This window comes from Lucilia cuprina, chromosome 5 (assembly GCF_022045245.1).
Source record: "Lucilia cuprina isolate Lc7/37 chromosome 5, ASM2204524v1, whole genome shotgun sequence".
NCBI lineage: Eukaryota > Metazoa > Arthropoda > Insecta > Diptera > Calliphoridae > Lucilia > Lucilia cuprina.
In genome coordinates, this window is record NC_060953.1 from 20,507,192 (window position 1) to 20,529,182 (window position 21,991).

At 28.1% G+C, this 21,991-nt stretch overlaps 1 protein-coding gene across 1 annotated transcript; it reads left to right on the forward strand.

The window, feature by feature from the left end:
* Window positions 1-3,778: 3,778 nt before the first annotated feature.
* LOC124420039 (tigger transposable element-derived protein 4-like) lies at window positions 3,779-12,404 on the forward strand. The gene is made up of 3 exons (XM_046951566.1): window positions 3,779-4,144; window positions 4,596-4,809; window positions 12,376-12,404. Exons 1-3 carry the CDS (start codon window positions 3,779-3,781, stop codon window positions 12,402-12,404), a joined length of 609 nt encoding a protein of 202 aa, XP_046807522.1.
* Window positions 12,405-21,991: the final 9,587 nt, after the last annotated feature.

Genomic DNA, 21,991 nt, shown 5'->3' on the forward strand with positions numbered 1-21,991 from the left:
AATATATTTTGTATAAGTTAAAAAATAGCGATTAAGTTATGACTCAAAGAAAAACTTTAGGTTTTAACAGAAAACGCCGGGATTTATTTACTTATATCGACAAATCCCAAGTTTTTCAAATCTCAAAAAATCGCTGAATTTTATACACAGAAAAAACTGAAAATGAGTTTTAATTATCAAAATAATTGTATCCAGCAAGTTTTGCACCTATAACCAAAATGATGATATCAATTACCAAATTTGTAAAAAAGTAAAAATATATATTTTTTTTCCAAATAACGAATTAATCAGAACAGTTAATGTCAATAATTGAGACAAGATTTAAAATTAATTAATTTATTAATTGTATAAATTAAATATTTAATAAATATAAAATTGATTTTTAATAATTTATTAATCAAATAAATTAAACTGTTTGATAGAGAATTTTTTATAAATCAATAAAGAAGGTGATTAAAACAATCAAATTATTAATCGATTACACACAACGTTAAAGCAATACTAGAACTTTAGCAATGCATTCAGCATTTTCAAAAATTATCACTTTATTGACACAATTTAACACCTAAAGTGTTTCATAAATTGTAAAGAAACTTGAATATTATATGTCTAAAATTTTATGGACTATTTAAGAATTATAAAAAAATATTAAAAATAAATTTAAAATAGAAAAGAAGGCCAGAAAATATTTTTCAATCAATTAAAAAATTACTTGAATTAATTAAAAATTTACTCAAAATTTTACACTTTAGTTTCAAACAGTTTCAAAAAACGAGATAATTAAGACAAATAAAAATTTGTTTAAATAAAAAATAAAGAAAATTAAAACATGTTAATTGAAAATAAACTACCGATAATTTTTTCTGTATAGTTATACAAATAAGTATATTTGCATACATATGAAACTGTAAGAGCATTGTTCGCTATATGGTGACCATGTTTTTGAAATATATTTTAATTTATACATACTATAGACAATAAAATTTTATTATGTTATCAAATAAAACCACAGAAACTTAAATTTCGATTATATTAAATTAGGTGTCCTTGGCATGAATCCATTTATTTGCAAAATATTTACTAATCCTTAAAAAAATAAGAAATGCACATGATTTGAATCACAATTTTCATACATACTGCTTATTCTTGGCAAGCCAAATACAACATAACCGTATTTACATACATACTTACATCATATAAGAGCAAAACTTTAAATATTCAACAAAACAAAAATGAAAACTTTTGGTTTAATAAAAAAATCTAGTACCTAGACCCCTTTTCAAAAGGTCTACAATTGTAAATTTTGTTATAGTATGTATAAACGCTTTTGCTTTAACAGAAATCATATGTGTATGTAGTTATACGTATGTACATTAGACCGATTCACTCTGAGTGGAAACACAAAAACGTGTTTAGTTACCCCCTCAAAATTTACCTCGATTTGCTTTAAAGTTATTTCCAAAATATTTAAAGGCGATATCCTAATTAAAACAAGGTACATTTTAATTATTATACCCTACACCACCACAAGTGGTGTTTAACACCAAGGAATATTCATCTTGGATACAACAAATTATATATATTGATCTTTATGAAATTCTGAGTCCATTCAGCTATGTCCGTCTGTCCGCCCGTCTGTTACGATCACATTAAAACTAGGCAAAAGAAATACAAAAAATTTACCCAAAACATTCATTATTATCCGTTATATTAACGACTTAAAAAGTTATGAGTAAAAACTTTAGACTACCTCGAAAGAAATTACGTGTTTACCCAAATCTTAAGTAGTTTTATCAAAAATCATATATTTCGATGAATTTTATCACACAAATTATTTTTTCATTTATAACTCCCTAAAATATATCGGTATCAATTATAGTATGAAGAAAAATCATACTACCAACGTAAATCTTAGTCAGTCCACAATTGGTCACAGCTCCTATATTAGGTCTACTTCCGATAATCGTCGGATAATCGGTGTAAAGTACAACTTGAATATGTTTTGTATACATATAAATCATTCTACTAAATTATTTTAGGATCTGTTCATAATTGGTAATATCTTAATGTTCACTTGAAAAAATCACTTAAACGCACATATTTCAATATTAAATAAAGCTATCTTGATAAAATTCGATAGAAATATGTTTAGTGTACATATATATGAATCACTCTACTACATTTTTCCGGAGAGGTCCGTAATTGGCCATAGCTCCAATATAAAGTCATCATCCGAAAAGCACCTCAACACACATATTTCATTAATTAATAAATCTATTGAATTTTTTTCAAATAAATCATTATACGACATTTTTTCCGATCAGTCCATATTTGGCCATAACTCCCATATAAGAACAACTTCCGAAAATTACTCGGTAAGAAATTCTACATAAATGTGTATTTTGTATATATTAATCAATAATACTACTTAATTCATTATTAAATGATTATATCCAGATAAAATTCTGTGTATAGATAAATCATTCTATGTAAATGTTTTCGAACTGGTCTATTTATATATATTTTTTTTGGACCTAATCAAAATTAGTTCCACATATGCATAAATATTTTTAAGTTATCTAAAAACTATATAGTTAGATGGATTATTATAACAAGTAAGAATGTTATATTAGGCTGCAGAATCTTATATACCCTTCACCATAGTGTATTTTAAACATATTACTTTTATAAAATTTAAATTTATTTCATTATTTAGACTACATTGATATTACATCAAATAAGATGGGAGGTATATTGGTTTCCGTTTGTAACACATCGAAATATTGATCGTAGACCCCACAAAAGTATATATATTCTGCAATATCGGTCCACATATTCGCATAGCCCCCATACAAATGGCCCCCGAAATACAGCTAACAGTCATAACTAGTTTAAAATGCGTATAGCAATGAAAATCGGCATAAATAAGTCTTATATGAATAAAATTCTCTCTACCAAATTTTATGAGGATTGGTCCATAATTAACCCTACTTCTCATATATGGTCTTTGACGCCCAATACTGAGTTTGAGTTTAGCACTAAAATTCGATATAAGTAAGTTTCTTACGAGAAAAAATCTATTTACACGCAGAGAAAAAACATGGTTCGGCATGGTTAGGACAACTATTCTATGTTTTTTGTAGCAATATTTTGTTTTCATAACCAAACAATTGTTATTTTTATTGAACTTCATCAATATTTTAGTTACTGAAAACATTTATATGTTTATGACAATTATAAATTTGAGAATGACAACAAATAAATAATGATAATTATGTAAACATATACAGTAAAACTTCGATATAACGAACCTCGTTATAACGAAAAACACAATATAACAAATTATTTTCTGAGTCCCTTAAAAAAAACACTTTATTGCAAAGTTTTTCATACAAAAATACACTATAGCTATAACGAAGAAATACTAAGCCATAAAACCTCTATATAGCGAATAATTCTTTCAAAAGCCTTATATAGAGGCTTTGCAAAGCCTCTATATAGCGAAGTATTCATTCAAAAGCCTCTATATAACGAAGTGAGAATAAAATTAAATTTTGAGTAAAGTTAGTCCCGATTCAAAAACAACAAAGACTAAATCTGTTTGCAATTGTCATTAGCCTCTGTATAGCGAAGTGCTCATTCAAAAGCCTCTATATAACGAAGTCATAGTAAAGCAAAATACAATTGTAAGCAAAGTCCCGTTACCAAAAATTTTTAATAGTGGACACATGCGTAATACGTCATAAAACTAGTCAGTTTTGTTTTGATTCTTGTCAAAATGAGTTCATTAAAGCGTAAATCAATTTCTATAGGTGAAAAGATTTCTATAATTGATGCCCTTGATCGTGGTGACAAATCTAAGCAAGAAATTGCTAAACAGTTTAATATAGCGCAAAGTACTCTTTCTACAATTTTACAAAATCGAGAGACTATTTGTAACAATAAAACTTTAAAGTGCAAAAGAATGCGTCTTGCTGAATATAAAGACGTTGAGCAATGTGTATCTAAATGGTTTAAACAATGTCAAAACCAAAATATTCCTTTAGGAGGAAATAAGATAAAAACAAAAGCAGAAGAGTTTGCAGGACTTTTGGGACACAAAGATTTTAAAGCTAGTAACGATTGGCTTCATAAATTTCGAAAAGTGAGTGGAGAAAGTGTCAGTTACTTAAAAAATTTGACAACGATATGACTAAAGCCAATCGTAAAGTCTTATTGTTTGTCGATAACTGCACGGCACATAAAAATGTTCCATCACTTAAATCCATTAAATTACAATTTTTGCCACTAAACGTAACATCAAAACTACAACCTCTAGATTTGGGAATAAGAATTTTTAGCAATTTTATCGCAAAGAGGTGGTCAAAATTTTAATCAACGATCTGGAAGAGGGCCGAAAAGGCTCTATAAATATTTTACAAGGAATAAGAATGGCACACAAAGCATGGGAAAGTGTTCAAAAATCAACAATTTTTAATTGCTTTGCGACTTGTGGCTTTGTCGAGCGCTCTGATATTTTAATTACAGAAAATGTTTGCATTCAAGACAGCGAAGAATGGCTTATTCTCAAAAACCATTTTAATTTAACAGAACAGTTTGATGATTTTGCGAATTTCGATGACAATATTACATCCACTGGGTCCCTTACCGATGATGACATAATTACTAGTGTAACGAAACTACAAGATAATGGAGAGCAGGAGGAAGAGGAAACTGAAGAAATGGAAAGTATTGTAACCGCTAAAGAAGTAAAAATAATTATAGGAAAACTGCAAACATTTCTGGAGGCACAGGATTCTACACCACTAAGTACATTCAATAGCTTAGCTTTCGTCGAAAAAAATATTGATGATTGTATTAGAAACTTTCGTAAACAAACTAAAATAACACAATATTTTACCAAAATCTAATAAAATAATAAATAAAAAAATTAAATGTTTAATTTTCTATTTTATTTTTAAATACATAGTTCATTTTTATTAATATTTTCGAGTAAATAGAAATTGTATAAAAAAACTATAGTTATAACAAATTTTTTCGTATATCTTCTAAATTCGTTATACCAAGGTTTTACTGATACATATTTATAACGAATAAGTAGATATAACGAGGTATTTTGCGATCCCCTTCAGATTCGTTATATTAAAGTTTATCTGTATTATATTTTCTAGAATCATTTAAACTATCAAATAACCATCAAATAGTAGGATTTTACAAGTTTATCCATATTATGTTTAAGATATAAGTAAAATACGTTTACTATTAAAAATATTTTGGTGTCACTAATTTTCTATCAGTTGTATGGTTTATCCGTACTAGATCGGATTAAATAAATTGTTTAACAAACGCAGTGTTAAAATAATTGTGAAAAATAAATAATATCTAAAAATATAATAGGAAACAATAGAAATATAAAATACATAATATAGTGTACATAAAAAATTAATAATTAAAAAAATTATATTGTGTTTATATTGGCATGAAAGTGTGAATATATATTTTTATGCGAATATAACATATATGGTTACTTGAAGACATGTGACTACTTGTAACCATAATATGGTTGCTTGAAACAATAATATGATTACTTGAAGCCATTATATGATTACATGAAACCATTATGAGGTTGCTTGAAACTACAATATGATGCTACAACATCACATTATGATTAATAAAACTATATTATGATGATATATTTGGACTATATTTAATCATAATATGATAGATTATTATACTAATAATGATCATAATATGATATTTCTTGATAGTAAAATGATCATAATATGTTTTAACTTTAACCATAATTCTAACCATAATATGTTGCTCTTAGATAATGGTTACCACAACTATATTTTTTCTCTGCGTGACTCTATGGCCAAAAAAGTAGTGTCAGTCACCCCCTAGGATTAAAATAACATTTCCAAAAATATAAAAATTATTTTTTTGCCACGCCTTTGTTTTATATATACGTCGTCATTTTAAGTCCGATCGTTACATATGAACTATCAATATTTATGGCTTGGCTGTAGCTACAATCAACCGTTCTCACAACGAATTGAAAATAATTTTTAAAACTGTTATTTGTTTCAGTTACAAACCCTTCCAGATCATATTTCTTATCAAAAAGGGGAAAGTTTATTATATCCTACAGCACAATAATGGTTTAGCTTTGTGCATCTGACTTGTAATCAAACCACAAGTCGAAATTTTCCAGATAATTCGTTGAATATGTATCATTTTACCCAAGGACGAAGTTGTTTGAAAATGGATTAAATCGGTCCGTTATTGGCCTAGTCCTCATTAAACCACACTCCCCGAATAGGGCTTTGGAGCTCATAATAATGGCTTCAAGGTCGTTAATTCCATCTTAAACACTACAATTAGGACAAAATTCCGCATATCTACCTCTTATATAAGATCCTTGCTCCCACATATAGTCTCTTTCTGAAAATTTGTTTTTCATCACTAAATTGCTCAAATAGTATATTGAAATTAAGACAAAATTCAATAGAAATACTATATTAAAAATAAATCATATTTTAGATATGTTCATATCTGGCATCGTATGGTCGGCCATTCTCCGATTATTCGTTTTTTATTAGTTTTAATTATTTAAAGAACTTCTTTAAAATAAGTAACTATTTAAAATAAAGGTCACATTTTATAAAAATTAGTGTAAACATTTTTACAAATTTTGACAAAAGAAACGACCAAGTAGTTGTACGAAAGGAACGTGAAAAACATTTTAATAAAACTTAGCTTAACACTTTTATTTTTAACCGATTTTTATAACCTACACCACAATAGTGGGGAGGGTATTATACGTTTGTGCTGATGTTTGTAACATACAAAAATATTGGTCCAATACCACCTTAAAGTATACCGATCGATTCAGAATCATTTTTTGAGTCGATTAAGACATGTCCGTCCGTCTGTCCGGCTGGCTGGCTGTCCATGTAAACCTTGTGCGCAAGGTACAGGCCGCAATTTTCAAGACAATTTGATGAAATTTGGACCAAGCATGTTTTTTGGCACAAAGACGAAGCCCATTGAAAGTAAAAATGACACTGCAGATTTTCGTAAGGATCGGCCCTTATTTGACCCTAGCCCCCATACAAACCCCCCTTTAAAAATGTCTTATACGAATAAAATTGACTTGCAACCATTTGTATCGCAATGAAACTCAACAAAACTAACTGTTATTTAGAAATATATCCTTTTCCCAAATTTACCGAGGATCGCCCCATATTTGACCTATATAAAGCCTCATTTAGAAATTTTAGTTTTTTTTTATCAATAAATTGCTTAAATATTTTGGAATTATGGTAATATTCAACATAAAAGTTTCTTTATAAAAAAATAAAAAAGTAAAAATTATGAAAATATACTCATGGTGTAGGGTATTATATGGTCGGCCATGCCCGACTATACTTTCCTACTTGTTATAAAATAAAATGTTTTTTTTTATTATTTTTTATGTACCTAAGTGATTTTGTTATTAATTAATAGAATTAAATGCTGAATAAAATGATCTTTCTTTTGGTAAGATAGGTGGTAGAATGTAATTTATACCCTACACCACTTTAGTGGGGAGGGTATATTGGGTTTGTGCTGATGTTTGTAACACAATCGTTTTCTGAGTAGATTTAGCTATGTCTGTCTGGCTGTCCATGTAAACCTTGTGTGCAAGGTATACACACCTTAAAGTATACCAATCGGCTTATAATCGTTTTCTGAGTAGATTTAGGTATGTCTGTCTGGCTGTCCATGTAAACCTTGTGCGCAAGGTATAGGTCGAAATTTTCAAGATAATTTGATGAATTTTGGCACACACAAGCCAAGGACAAAAACTATTGAATTGAATAAAATCGGTCCATTATTTCGCCTAGACCCCATACAACCGTACCTCCGAATAGGGCCTTTAGGCTCATAATTCTATTATGTGAGAGTCGGTAAAACTTCGTTTTATAGAACTTTAAATGACATTACATGATCCTACCCCCTATACAAACTCCCTTCAGAAAATGACTTGAAGGTCAAACATTAATAAAACTTTTAAATTGTACATAAATAACTTTGAAGTAGACGTGAATACTTCTAACAACATATATAAGAATAGGCCCTTTGAGCCCTCTTATAAAAAATCTCTTTTTTGGCCAAAAATAGGTAAAAGTATTTCGGAATAAAGTTAAAAAACAAATCAAATGCTCTATTTTTTAAATCATTCCCATTTTTAACATACTGACTGGTGTAGTGTATGATATGACGGCTATGCTCGACTTTATATCCATACTTGTTGTTTTCAAAATGGCAACACTGCTCGCTTAGTTTTAATAAAATTGCTTTACAGTAATTGATAACGTCAAAGTCATAACCTGGCTGCGGAACGAGAATATTTTTGGGCAATTCTTAGATTTTCATAATTCTGAAATACGGTTATAAATAAGTGATGTATAAAATACTTTAAATCCCTTCCAGTTATTAATTTATTATACATACAGTATTCACACGCAGCATCAGGATTTTTTTAAGGTTTTTATCTCATTTTAATTGCATAATGTTATTTCAAATTGAATTTCAATTAAATTTAAATATAACTAAATAGTTTTATTGATAAAAAATATTGCCCAATGCTCATTTATGGAAATTGCATAATATTTATTTATGCATTTTAATTTTAATCACAAAAAGGTGGTAAGAGAAAACAAACAAATAATTTTTATAGGACTATTTGTTTTTGGAATAAGCAAACATTGTTACAAATTACTGCATACTGTAAATTAGTTATATCTAAATGTGTTTACCTATTAGGGTAATATTTAAAAAATAGTTTTTGTAATATTTTAAACGTAGTACTGCTGATGCATTAATAGTTATTTAAAGTTGAAATAAATTTAAAATTAAAAATTGGTTTCCTAAATTAAAGAAGGGCGCTTGAAATCAGAAGAGATAAAGTTAAGAACTACCTTAATATGAATATGAAAACGAAAACAATAAAAATAATTAATTTTATTGTATTATTTATATCTATTATGTTTGTAAATAAAATAATATCAACAAAATTAGAATTCAATTTAAATATTTATACACACTTATAGATGGGGCCAATTTGTTAATATAAAATAAATATTTTACTCACATCTAAAATAGGTCTGTAAAGTGTAGTTGCTGTTTTAACAACTTCTGCTACATGATTTTTTTGCAATGGTTTACAAAATTCATTATATTTTAATTCCTTAAGATATATTCTTATGTCGTTAAATGAGTTCTAAAGTTAAATTTCTCAGTGCTATAATTTAAAAACCTACAACACATTAGTTTCTAGTTTGACGTCATACCCACTACCCCAGTGTTACCAAATTAACATTTAAACTTGTTTAGTAATCCAGCACCTTTTTAAGTATTTTTCAAAAATCTTACAATGTGCTAACGTTTCTATACATGTTAACGATTATGTTTTCTACACATTTTCCAAAAATTAGTTAGATATATATATTAAACCGATTTATGACCGATTTTCTATTTTTACCTCGTGTATCAATACCCAACATACCTGGGTATGTGTACAAATTATATGTCAGTTATCGGACAAAAATTAAGTTTCATTATATATTTTATTTTTTATTATTAGAATTACATATATTCTTGTATCTAATGAAAAGAAATTTAATCAAACAACAAATATAGTTCCAAATACAGAGTTATGTGTCTTTATTCATAAATTTGAATGTGATATATATAAGCCGAATTTGATGGAATACATTTTTTATTGTATATAACTTAGTTAAGTAAAATTATGATGATTATAATAATTTTATTTTTATATAAACAAAAATATTTAAGTTTAAATTTTAAAATTTAAATTTTTGACCATAACTTAGCAATATTTTTTTTTGCAAAAAACTTCCCTACTTACGACAGCAAAAACAATTTCTGTAACGATAATCGATTCTACACACCTTAATAAATAATATATAAGAAATTTTGTTCAATTAACTTTCCCCGTCACTGAGTAATAGCTTCTTGAAGTCAAAATTTTACAATGCCAAAATCTGCATAATGTACATTATACGTTATGAAGGCGTTTTTCTTTAGGTTTTTTGCATATGATATTTTTGTTAATAGGAAAGCAATAAGAAAACTTTTAAAGAAATTGCTAAAATTTACTGGTTTATGATCAAAAACTTTTTAATTTATATATACGTATAACAATATATATATATATATACGTTTTATTAAATTAGCTTTAATAATTATCTGAATTAAACACTGGAAATGTATAAAAAGATTAAATAGCCATATAGATTGTATGACATACCCGGGTATGTTGGGTATTGATGTACGTAGTTTTGCTCGGGTATAGACAAGACTGTTAAAAATTAATTACTAATTAACAGACATGGGGTAATGACTGCATTACAAGCAATTTTAATTCTGATTTGATTTAGATATGTCCGTCTGGTTAAAACACGCTCACTTTAAAAGAAAGAAAAAAGACCAAATTCACTTAAAATATTTATTATTGTCCTTAGAAATTTGGTATTGAAAATCATCAAAACTTAAATAATCGATTCAAAACTCCTCATAGCCCGCATACAAGGGCACATATTTCCGTATATATATAAAATATAGATTTGTATCGGTTCACAATTGGTCATAGCTCCCATATAAGACCCACTTTTTAAAATCACTTAAACGGGCATATTTTAATGACAAATAATGCTATAAAGATAAAAATCAACACGAATATGTTCCATATATGTATCAATATATCTACAAAAGTTTTTCTGTATCGGTTCACAATTGATCATAGCTCTCATATAAGATCCACTTCAGGGCTTAAAAATCCCCCTTCAAAATTGGTCTTAAATGTCGACAGTTGTATTCAACAATAAGTGGCTTAAGTATATCTGAGGCAAGGTACAATTCAACTTAAATGTTTTATTATAAAAACTTAATCACATTTTACTTTTTGTATAGGTGTAGTGTACTATATGTTCGGTCTCGCCCGACATATGAGGTCCACTTCAGAAAATCACAATTCAATGAATTATAAAGTTAACAGAATAAAATTCGACTTTATTGTGTTTTGAGTACATATAAACCATTCTACAACATTTTTTCCGATTTGTCTATTATTGGTCATAGTTCCTATAAAAAGCTCACTTCCGAAATTAAGCTGCTGTGATAAAATTAGAAAATTTTTACAAAATTTTTTCCAGATAGGTCCGGAATTGGTCATATAAGGCCTACTTCCCAAAATCACATAAACGCATATATACATACCGGTATAAAAATCGACTTGTGTATATATAAACCATTTTACAAATTTTTTTCGGGATCGGCAAATTTTTGGTAATAGCTCGCTTAGATGGCCCACTTCAAAAATTAACATAAACGCTATTATGATAAAATTTAACACAAAAATGTTTTGTTTCTATATGAATAAATCTACGAATTTTATATAAGTATAAAAATATAAATAGGCCCCTAAATCACCTAAACGCATATATTTATTATATTATAAAGTTATCAGAATAAACAAACTTGAATATGTTTTGCGTGCATATAGCATTCTATCATATTTTTTCGGACCGGTTCATTATTGGTCGTAGCTCCCACAAAAGCACCATTTCCGAAAATGACTTAAACGTACATTGATAATCAAAGTTATCGATAAAATTGGACGTAAATGTGTATTTTGTATATACAGCTTTGTTCAAAAAAAAATAGGAGTTAGACTTAAACATAATTCTGCAGATCAATTTAAAAAAGAAAGATGTACAGAAATCAAATATTTTTTCACGATATTTATTAGTTAAGTGTTTAAAATTCAAAACAAATAAAATTTTGTAAATATGTTCATTTGTTTTTTTTTGGTATTCACTTTTTTTGAAGTCCATATCCGATTACGACTGTTCAAAAAAATAGGAGTACCGTGTATTATCTAACCTAAGTTAGATTAATTTCCTTTTTTCGCAGTAAATATTAAAAATATGATATAAAACTGTTATACTTAGATGATTTTGACCTCAATTCACAATTATTTCATTTAAAATCCTGAAAGAAAATCTCAGAATTGACGAAAATGAAATATGTTCAAATATCTCGAAAATTATAAAAATTTCGCGAACAAAATATGAAAATTCTCATGGTAATCTCATTAAAAGACTTTTTGAATACTTTAGGAAGTCAAATATTTAAAAATCTCTCATGAAAAATAAATATTTTATTTAAAAATTATAAGAGATTCCCATAAACGATTATTATTTTTTTTAATTAATCCCATTAGGGTACCCCAAATCATCGTGAACAATATTCAGTTCATTCAGATTAATTTTTAAACAAATCTTTAAAAAAAAAAATTAATTTCAGACCATAAAGCATATAGTGAAACCCATTAAGGTTGCTAAGTAACACATTTAGAGGTGGTTTCATAAATGGGTGAATTTTTAAAGCATGAATACGACAACAAATTATATTTTTAAATCTAAATGAATTCAGAAAATATATTGGAAGTCCATTAATCGTAAAATATTAAACTTTAACCAACTTTCAAGGAAGTTGTATAATAGGAATGATTCATGATTCGTCTTGACAAAAAGGGTATGGTCTAATAAATTGTGTTTATTTCACCTAGCCTCCATACAATTGGACCCACCGAATAGGATTTTTAAGCTCATAATTGTGTTTAATATTCTCGTATGTCGACAAAAAGCTGCAAAACCAAGTTCTATACTAGCCTTGATGAACCTCATGAACTTTATAATTATAGGGCCTCATTTGAGCATAGTCCCCTTTAAAATTTGACTTAAATGTCCTCAGTTTTATTAAACCATAAATGGCATAAGTATTTCTGAGGCAAGTTAAAATTCAACTTAAATGTTTTATTATAAAAACTTAATCACACTTTACTTTTTGTAATAGGTGTAGGGTATTATATGGTCGGCCTTCTTACTTGTTTTTATTTATAGTTAATTTTAATTGATAACTCAACTCCAAAAACACTTACAACCAAAAATGTATGTATTACGCATCAAAACACTCGATTATTGGAAAGGGTCTGGAACTAGTTCTTTAATCAATGATTTTAGTTCGACTTTACTATCATTAGAAATCGTTCTACAAAAGCTTTAGAGATTTAGAACTAGATCATTTCCCAGTGATTTATGATTGAAATTGTTGAGAAACTGCCAAATATATAGAGTTGCCAGTTGACTTGGCTGGATTGTCCAGCTTTTTTGATGCTTGTCCAGTTTCAAGCTAAAATTTAATTTGTCCAGCTAAACATAAATTTTTTAGTACACTGCAATACCTTGGAAATAATTTTATATCATCTTTTCAAATCATGTTAGTCAACACTGTTTGTACATTTTTTTACATCTAAGTTATGATTTCCCTTTTCTATCATTAAACTAGACTAAATTGTTATTTTTTATTGTTTTGTTTTTAGTATTTAATTATAATTCTTACATACATATCGTCTCCTGAAATGCAAAAGGTGGTAACAACACTTTTGTTGCAGATCTACATCTGAACATTAATAAACATGTTTAAATATGACTATACCGCCAGATATTGTCTATTATGGTGCTTTTTAGGACTTTCTGACTTGCGGAAATGACTAATTTGTTGTAACGCCCGTTTGAATTTCATGTCAATAATATCGGAGTTTTTGACAATAGAGTTCTAAAAATTTGCGACAACATGTATTTGGATGTAGTAGACACTTTTTAATTAAAAAGTCGATTTTACATTTAAAAAAAAAATTAAGTTTAGATAATTAAGAAGAATGTAATGAATTGTATATATGTATATATTAGGCTTCACACAATATTTTTGAAATTAACTGCGCTAATATTGGGATAATTATTTTGTTTATTATATAGGCGAAATTTTTTATAGACCGAAAACTGCGGAACATATTTCAAATATACTATTCTACAGAAAATTTTAAGATATATAAACTTAATTTGACAGAATTTAGATGCATCATTCGTAAATATAATATTTAATGCCCCTAAAAAGATAAGTGTTAAAATTTTTAATTCATTGTAATCCGTTTAGGAGTTATGATGGTTATAATGTTATCTTGTGGTTTAATAATTTCAAACAATGGTGTTTTTCATCGTCATCTTCGAATATAATAAAACTTTTATAAAGACAAATTTTTGGGTCTTATAAATTTCGTGGTTTTCGAAATATAGCGTTGTTATGTTTAAAATCTGAAAATTGAAATTCTCAACACATCTAAAGGGTTAATAGTAAAAATTTCTTTTGCACTTTCAGAAAGAAAAACATTTTTGAAATATTTTTTTATAAAAATGTGAAATTAAACTCATTCTTAACGATTTTTTATTATTAGAGCATAATTTGCTACAAATTCAGCAGTTTCTGCTCTGTAAAAAAATGTCGCTCAAAATAAGGTTTCCGCCTCAGATATGCAAAGGAAAGAGGAATTTTGAAAAAATTATTACAGCATAGTAATCACTGATACAAAAACCTTCTGAAAATATGTGATATCACAAAAACGGGAAACATTTTATGTTTTGAAACGAAGTCTAATATATATCTTGATAACAATGGATTGGGATGCCAATCGGGACTGATTTAAAAAATCCCGGGAGGCCAATCGGGACGGATTTTTAAAAATTTTCAAAAAATCTTAATAATTTACCGACAAAAATAACAATTTCTATATCATATTACAATATGAATACATAAAGTATGTGTTTACTAATACATAAAGCTTTTCCATAAGTATTTAGTGAAATTTTAGGAAATCAAATTAATTCAAAGTACTAAAAATAATAACATAGTTATTTAAATACAGTGCTTTCTAGATACACCACTCATGTGACCAAACGTCTTGAGCTAAATATCGGATATATGGTTTTTAATGACCGCTAGAGAAACACTACAAAACTGGTCTATATCAAGTATAGGCACCAAAATATGTTATACCCACCTTAAAGTATACCAATCAGCTTAGAATCGTTTTCTGAGTCGATTTAGCTATGTCTGGCTGGCTGGCTGTCATGCAAACCTTGTGCTCAAGGTACAGGTCGCCAATAAAAGTGCTACCAATTTAAATATACAAATATGAATGTGTAGATTTCAAATATTTTAAAATAAAATTTTGATTACAAAAAAACAAAAGAAAACAAGTAAGAGAGTATATTCGTCCATGCCGAATCCTATATACCCACCATCAAATCATTCTTTCGTTCATTCAGTCATGAGGTTTTAAGTAATTTTCTGGATAAATCCGAATATGGGATTTTGATAGTTATCGACCGATGCTCATCAAATTAAGTTGAAAAATTTCAGTTCCTATAAAACCACGGTAATTTGGAAGAACTTTTGAGCCATACATGAGCGTTAAAGTGATTTTCTGGAGTGAATCTTATATAAGGGTCAATTACAGACCGAATTTTATAAGTTTTTTTACATATATTATGTGGAGTCAGTTATAGACCGATTTCCATTATATTTGATAAAGAGTTTTTGGCTAGTACAAAACTTGTTTTAGTAGAATTTCTATGCTGTAATCGCAATTTTGAGTCAGTAATGAGCGTTAAAGTCATTTTCTGAAAGGGACTTTATAGGGGGTAGGGTCAATTACAGACTGATCCTCATAAAATATAGTGGGATATTTTAGCTAATACGAAAATTGTTTATGTCGTATTTGATCGCTGCACTCGCAGTTTTAAGCAAGTAATGAGCTTTAAAGAGCTTTTGGCTAGCACAAAAATTGTTTATGTACAATTTTACTCACTTTTGAGTCAGTGATAAGCAGGGAAACCGAAAACATGCTCTAAAAAAAAGTGTTTTAAGCGCTTTAAATATGCCGTAAAAAACTCAAAATATGCACTTAAAATTTAAAATATATGCTATAAAAATAAAATTTTTTATTATTTTTTAACATGGAAAAGCTCAAAAAGACAGAAATTGTAATGAAATAATAAATGTTTAATGTCATATTCTATATCCTACAACATTTTTTTATAAATGTTTTATCTCATAGTTTGAACTAGTATAATAGAATTCCGTTTTACGTTCAGATAACCAATAAATAACATGAAACCATTTGGTCCCCAAAAAACATATTTTAAACGACGAAGTTTGACACATTTCTTCCAATTGTATTCATAGCTTTTAAACTGACATTCTAATCGGTGTTGTCATAAATTCCAATAATTAGTTTTTTAAACTATAAAAATGGATTGGTCTCAAAAGTAATCGGTTTTATGTCCGATTTAAAATATAATGCTTTATTGAATAAAAAACTATAACATAACGAAACATTTTTTCAAAATTGTAAAATAGACTAAAAAATTTAAAAAAAAAATAAAAAATAGAATTTTATTTTTTTTAAATAAAGTTTTGAAAAGAAAATTAAAAATGTATAAAAACGAAAAAAAAAGCGAAAACATCAAAATATGCACTAAAAGAGTAAAATATGCTCTAAAAACTCGAAAATATGCCTTAAATACGCTAAAAAGTCAAATCATGCAAAATTATGCTCTTATGGGTAAAATATACAAAAATATGCTCTAACAAATCGATGCCAAAATTCTCAAATTGGTCTGAAACGTGTAAATATCTTATCCATGAGTCCATACGACGCACCACAAAAAACATGCATTTGCATATTTTGGTTTCCCTGGTGATAAGCCTTAAAGTCATTTTCTGAATGGAACCTTATATAGGGGTAAGGTCAATTATGGACCCATCCTCATAAAGTTTACGAAAAAAGAGTTTACTTCCTATAAAACTTTTTTATGTCGCATTTTATTGCTATATATACGTTTCTTAAGGTCAGATATGAGCATTAAAGTCATTTTCTGAAGGGGACCTTATATGGGTGGAAGGGCCAATTATGAACCGATCATTATAAAATTTTACGAAGATATTTAAATTCTTATAAAACATGTTTGTGCCGAATTTCACTGCTATTGATGCTTCTTTTAGCCAGTTATGGGCGATAAAGTCATTTTCTGAAGGGGAATTTATATGGGGGGCAGGGTCAGTTATGGGTCCATCCTTATAAAATCTCGCAAAGAGATTTAAGTTCTCATTAAACATATTTGTGTCGAATTTCACCGCTATTGATTCATCCCTTAGCCTGTTATGAGCGATAGAGTTATTTTCTAAATCCTTACAAAATTCTACGAAAAGATTTATGTGCCCATAAAATATGTTTGTGCCGAATTTCACCGCTATTAATACTTCTCTTAGCCAGTTATGAGCGACAAAGTCATTTTCTGAAGGGGACTTTATATGGGTAGAATCAATTATGGACCGATCCTTGTAAAATTCCACAAAAAGATTTATGTGCCCATAAACATGTTTGTGTCGAATTTTACCGCTAGTGATGATTCTCTTAGCCACTTGTGAGCGATAGAGCAATTTTCTAAAGGAGACTTTATATGGGGGTAGGGTTATTTATGGACCGATCTTCATAAAATTCTACGAAGTGATTTATGTTCCCATAAAACATGTTTGTGCCGAATTTTACTGCTATGGATGATTCCCTTATCCAGTTATGGGCGATAAAGTCATTTTCTGAGGGGGACTTTATATGGAGGGTAGGGTCAATTATGGACCGATCCTTATAAAATTCTACTAAAGGGTTTATGTGCCCATAAAACCTGTTTGTGCCGAATTTCACCGCTATTGATACTTCTCTTAGCCAGTTATGAGCGATAGAGTCATTTTCAGAAGGGGAAGGGTGCAGTTTTGCAACAACAATAAAATTATTATTTATATTCTAGTAATGATATAGTTGCGGAGAAAGCATACTGCAGCGAATTTATTGCAAAACGTGGAAGAAACTTTATATAATTTTGATATTTCTAAAAATGAAATTTACTTCGTATCATCGGACAACGGGAGTTATATGTTGAAAACTGTAGATAATTATAATCATGTTTATGTGACTGAGGTATAATTAACGTGTCCAGATAAAGTATAAATATTCTGGATCCTTATAGGTAGTGGAGTTGATTAAACTCTGTCAGTCCGTCTTAATGTTTGTTGAAATCAGTTTTTCGGTTCTGTTAGACATGCTTTCAAGAAGATCGTATATAACGGATATATGAGCAAAAAGCCGAGACAACCTCTGAAAATTTCATCAAAAATTTAGTTGTTTTATTCATGTTCAGACAGAAATTGCAAAAAACAAGAAGAAATAAATAACCATACGGTAAATTTTGTTATTGCACGCTTGTTTATAAAAACAAAGCAGAGCAGAAGTAGCAGAGCGATTATACTGTATGTACGTCAAAAAGTTGCAGAAAAACTCCGAAACTCCTTAACTTAATTTTGGGTCGTAGAATCTAGTGCCATACTTCGTTTTGAATAGTTGGGTCAAAATTGGGAGATATTGCGTTTTAAAGTATGAACTGTTTATGAGGTGGCTTAAACCCAATCTTTAAAAAAATAATTTGAAATGTACACAGAAAAAATATATGCATAATTATTTTCTTAACAATCGTTTGCTTATATTTAATTTCCATGTTTATAAATATTTTTGTTTGGGTTTATAACGAATTTGTTTGATTTTCACACAGAAGGAAAATATTTTCTAACAAACAATTTATTGAAATAAATTTAATTTGATTTAATAAATGTTTTTGGTTGAGTTTTATTTTTTGGTCAGCATATGGAATACAATAATAAAACAGGTTTTCGAATGTAATAAAAATGAATTTTCTTGAATTTCATTACAAATTTAAAAAAATAATATTTCGACATTGTTGAAAAATTTTGCAAAATTTGATCTTTGAACTCCACATTTTATGGGTTAGGAATGTCAGATTTCAATAAAATTTTTAATATATATTTCATAGATGGGCACTTTGCAGTATCAGTAAAAATGGTTACCGGAAAAAAATTTCAGTATTCAATAAATTTTACTGATTACTGCAAAAAATTGCAATAAATTTACTGGTTACTGCAAAAAATGCAGTATTTTACTGATTACTGAAAATGTGTTTACAGTAAATTTATATAAGAGGTTAAATATTATATAATTTTGTCATTTAAACAAGTAAGAGTGTGCTATGCCAAATCTTTTATACCCACCATCAAATCACTGCCATATAAATGAACTTTGATATTTTGAATATATTTTATTATTATATATCGATATTAATGAGATCAAGGTAACATTTAAAAAAGGTCCATTAATGGGGAGATTTAGATATGTGAAATCGATTTTGACCGATTTTGCCCATTTCCAATACCAAACATTTAAGATCAATTAAAAATATTTTGGGAAAATTTCATCTCCCTATCATTATTTTTGTGGATGGTATCGTGCCAACAACAGACAGACGGACGGACATAGCTAGATCGTCTTAGAATCGTACGACGACCCAGAATATTTTGATGTGTTACACACGGAATGATAAAATCAATATACCCATCTTTTTTGATAGTGGGTATAAAAAGTTTAAAAAAAAAAACTGAAATTGGAGATTTGAAACGGCTGTTTATAACATTTAGATTGCGACAACGAATTGTTGCAATGTTCATAACGTTGCGTTGTCAACATTACATAGTGTTGTCTTACGTATGTATATACTTGACAACGGATGTTATTAAAAATTTGGTGTCGATTTGGAACCAGTCGTGTATATATATTTTTTCCTCTGTATACAGCAATGAAAATCGACATCGGCATTCTTGGCTCAGACTTCATCTCATTTTTTTTAAGAAAAGTAACACTTAGGCATTAATGCTTATAAATACTTTGACCGTGTTACCGGCATAGAATAGAGGAGAAAGGCGGTGAAAGTGAAAAATGCTAAAAAATATGCCAAATTCTAATGTAAAATATTACACCTAAATCAAACCAAAAAATGGCAAAATCTAGCTGTAAAAATGGTAAAATGGTCACAATGAATATATGTTTAAAAAATTAATTATTTTCGTTGTTTTTGTAAGTTATGTGGGATACGCCCTTTTTAATTTAAATTTTCAGAAAACAAAAGGGCCCAAAAATAATACATTTTTTAAGGGCTTATTACATACTTATTTAATCTTACCACACGAATGTCATTGAGAAAATTGATCAGTATTATTGTAATTGAATTTTACATGTAAATAAATAATTAATTTATTAACCACTAAATTAGTAAAAACGAGAGAATTAGTATGTATTAATATACATACTAAAAAACACTAAATAAAGTTAAATCATTGCAAATTTTACATTTAGTTTAATTCTTGTAGATGTTGCCATTTCTTTTTTGAAAATTTTAATTTTTTATTTTATAATAAATTACTCCCGTTGTATCGTAAGTTAAAGAACGGAACATATTTACAGTGGGATCTCCAGATTTTGTAAATCGAACGATTAATATTAAGCTAAGTAAGTTTAACTATATTATTACCTGTTCTTATAAGTAGCGATTTGGCATGGATTTATAATCTTAAAAAAATTGTGATTTAAATGGTGAAATTCTAATGGGAAAGGATTTTTTCTATTAAGTCTACTAGTTAGGACGGCAAATTTATTGTTTTATTACCTTCATCATTTCTCGGCTTAAATAAGCTGTAATTACCCTTTTTTAGAACACTCATAAATATGAGAAATGATACTTGAGCTCTTTCATTTTCCTTTATTTTGGAATAACATCTAACCATTTAATTAGAAAGTTTAGACATTGTTCATAGTGTTTCATACGACTATTCGTCAAAACTTGCCGCTATTGTGTAATGTAAACCACAAACATTTTCCACAATCTTACCATTTTTTCCGATATTCCTAAGGTTGATAAAATCATTTGTTTGCAGACTTGCATACGGTTCGAATCGAGCTGTAAAAAGTAATAATAAGATAAAACGCGTCTGGAATTGTTGAAATGCGTTTCTATTGCAGGTTTCAATAAGATTGACAACGTAGAGCTTTTTCTTTTCCCATGACATCTTCCAGAATTGATCAAATATTTTTATTGATCAAATATTTTCTTCCTTTTGCTTTCTGAAAACCGAGAACAATATCGAGAAATTTGTATTGCTGTATTGATTTTTTCAAATCCACAAACATATTTAAATTTGAATATATTGTAAAAGTACTTTGGTTTATATGTGCTTACGTCTTTTTGTGTTGTGAAAAAAGTAAGATGCTATTACGCCCTTTTGAAAATGTAGACATTTTTGACAGTAGACTTCTAATAATATGTATCCCGATGTAAGGAACCATTTTCAATCAAATAGTCAATTTTAAAATTGTCTGTTGTTACACTCTTTCGCATTAAAGCTGACAATTTATTGAATCAGTAAAAATATTTACTGAAATTTTAATTTATTTTAATAATGTATTTGTACGAATATTTCCAAACAAATTTGTTATAAACCCAAATAAAAACATTTATAAAAATACGGGACACCGGTGTTTTAAGTTTTTTTTCAATTTTTCTAAATTTTGAGCGTAATTTCGAGTATACAGCTACATTAAATGGTTATTTCCAAAGAAAAATAAGTTATTTTTTAGATATCCTTCGAAAACTCTTTTTCCATTTTTCATCAAAAATGATCAATATACGTCAAAATAAAGTGGATAATATACTACAAAATATAGTGGATAATATCCTTCGAAAACACGTTTTTCCATTTTTCATCAAAAATGATCAATATACGTCAAAATAAAGTGAGTGGTGAAGCTATATCCATAAAATGGATATGGCTTCAACATATCAATTTTAATAGTTAAATTTATGTATGGTTCGAACTGTACGTTATCGTTATTTTCTATATCGATTTGCAGAATCGAAAAACAAGTACAATGTATAATGTTGTAAATATTAAACAGTAGAGTTTAGGTGTGGGGTGCCATATATTAATATGGCACTGTCAAATTGGTGTTTGAGGGGAAAAAGTATTTGGAGAATAGTACAAGAGGATGATATTAAGAGATGTGTTTTTACGATTTAAAAACTTATTTTTAAATTATTTGGACACGTACTCATAAAAAATCTCA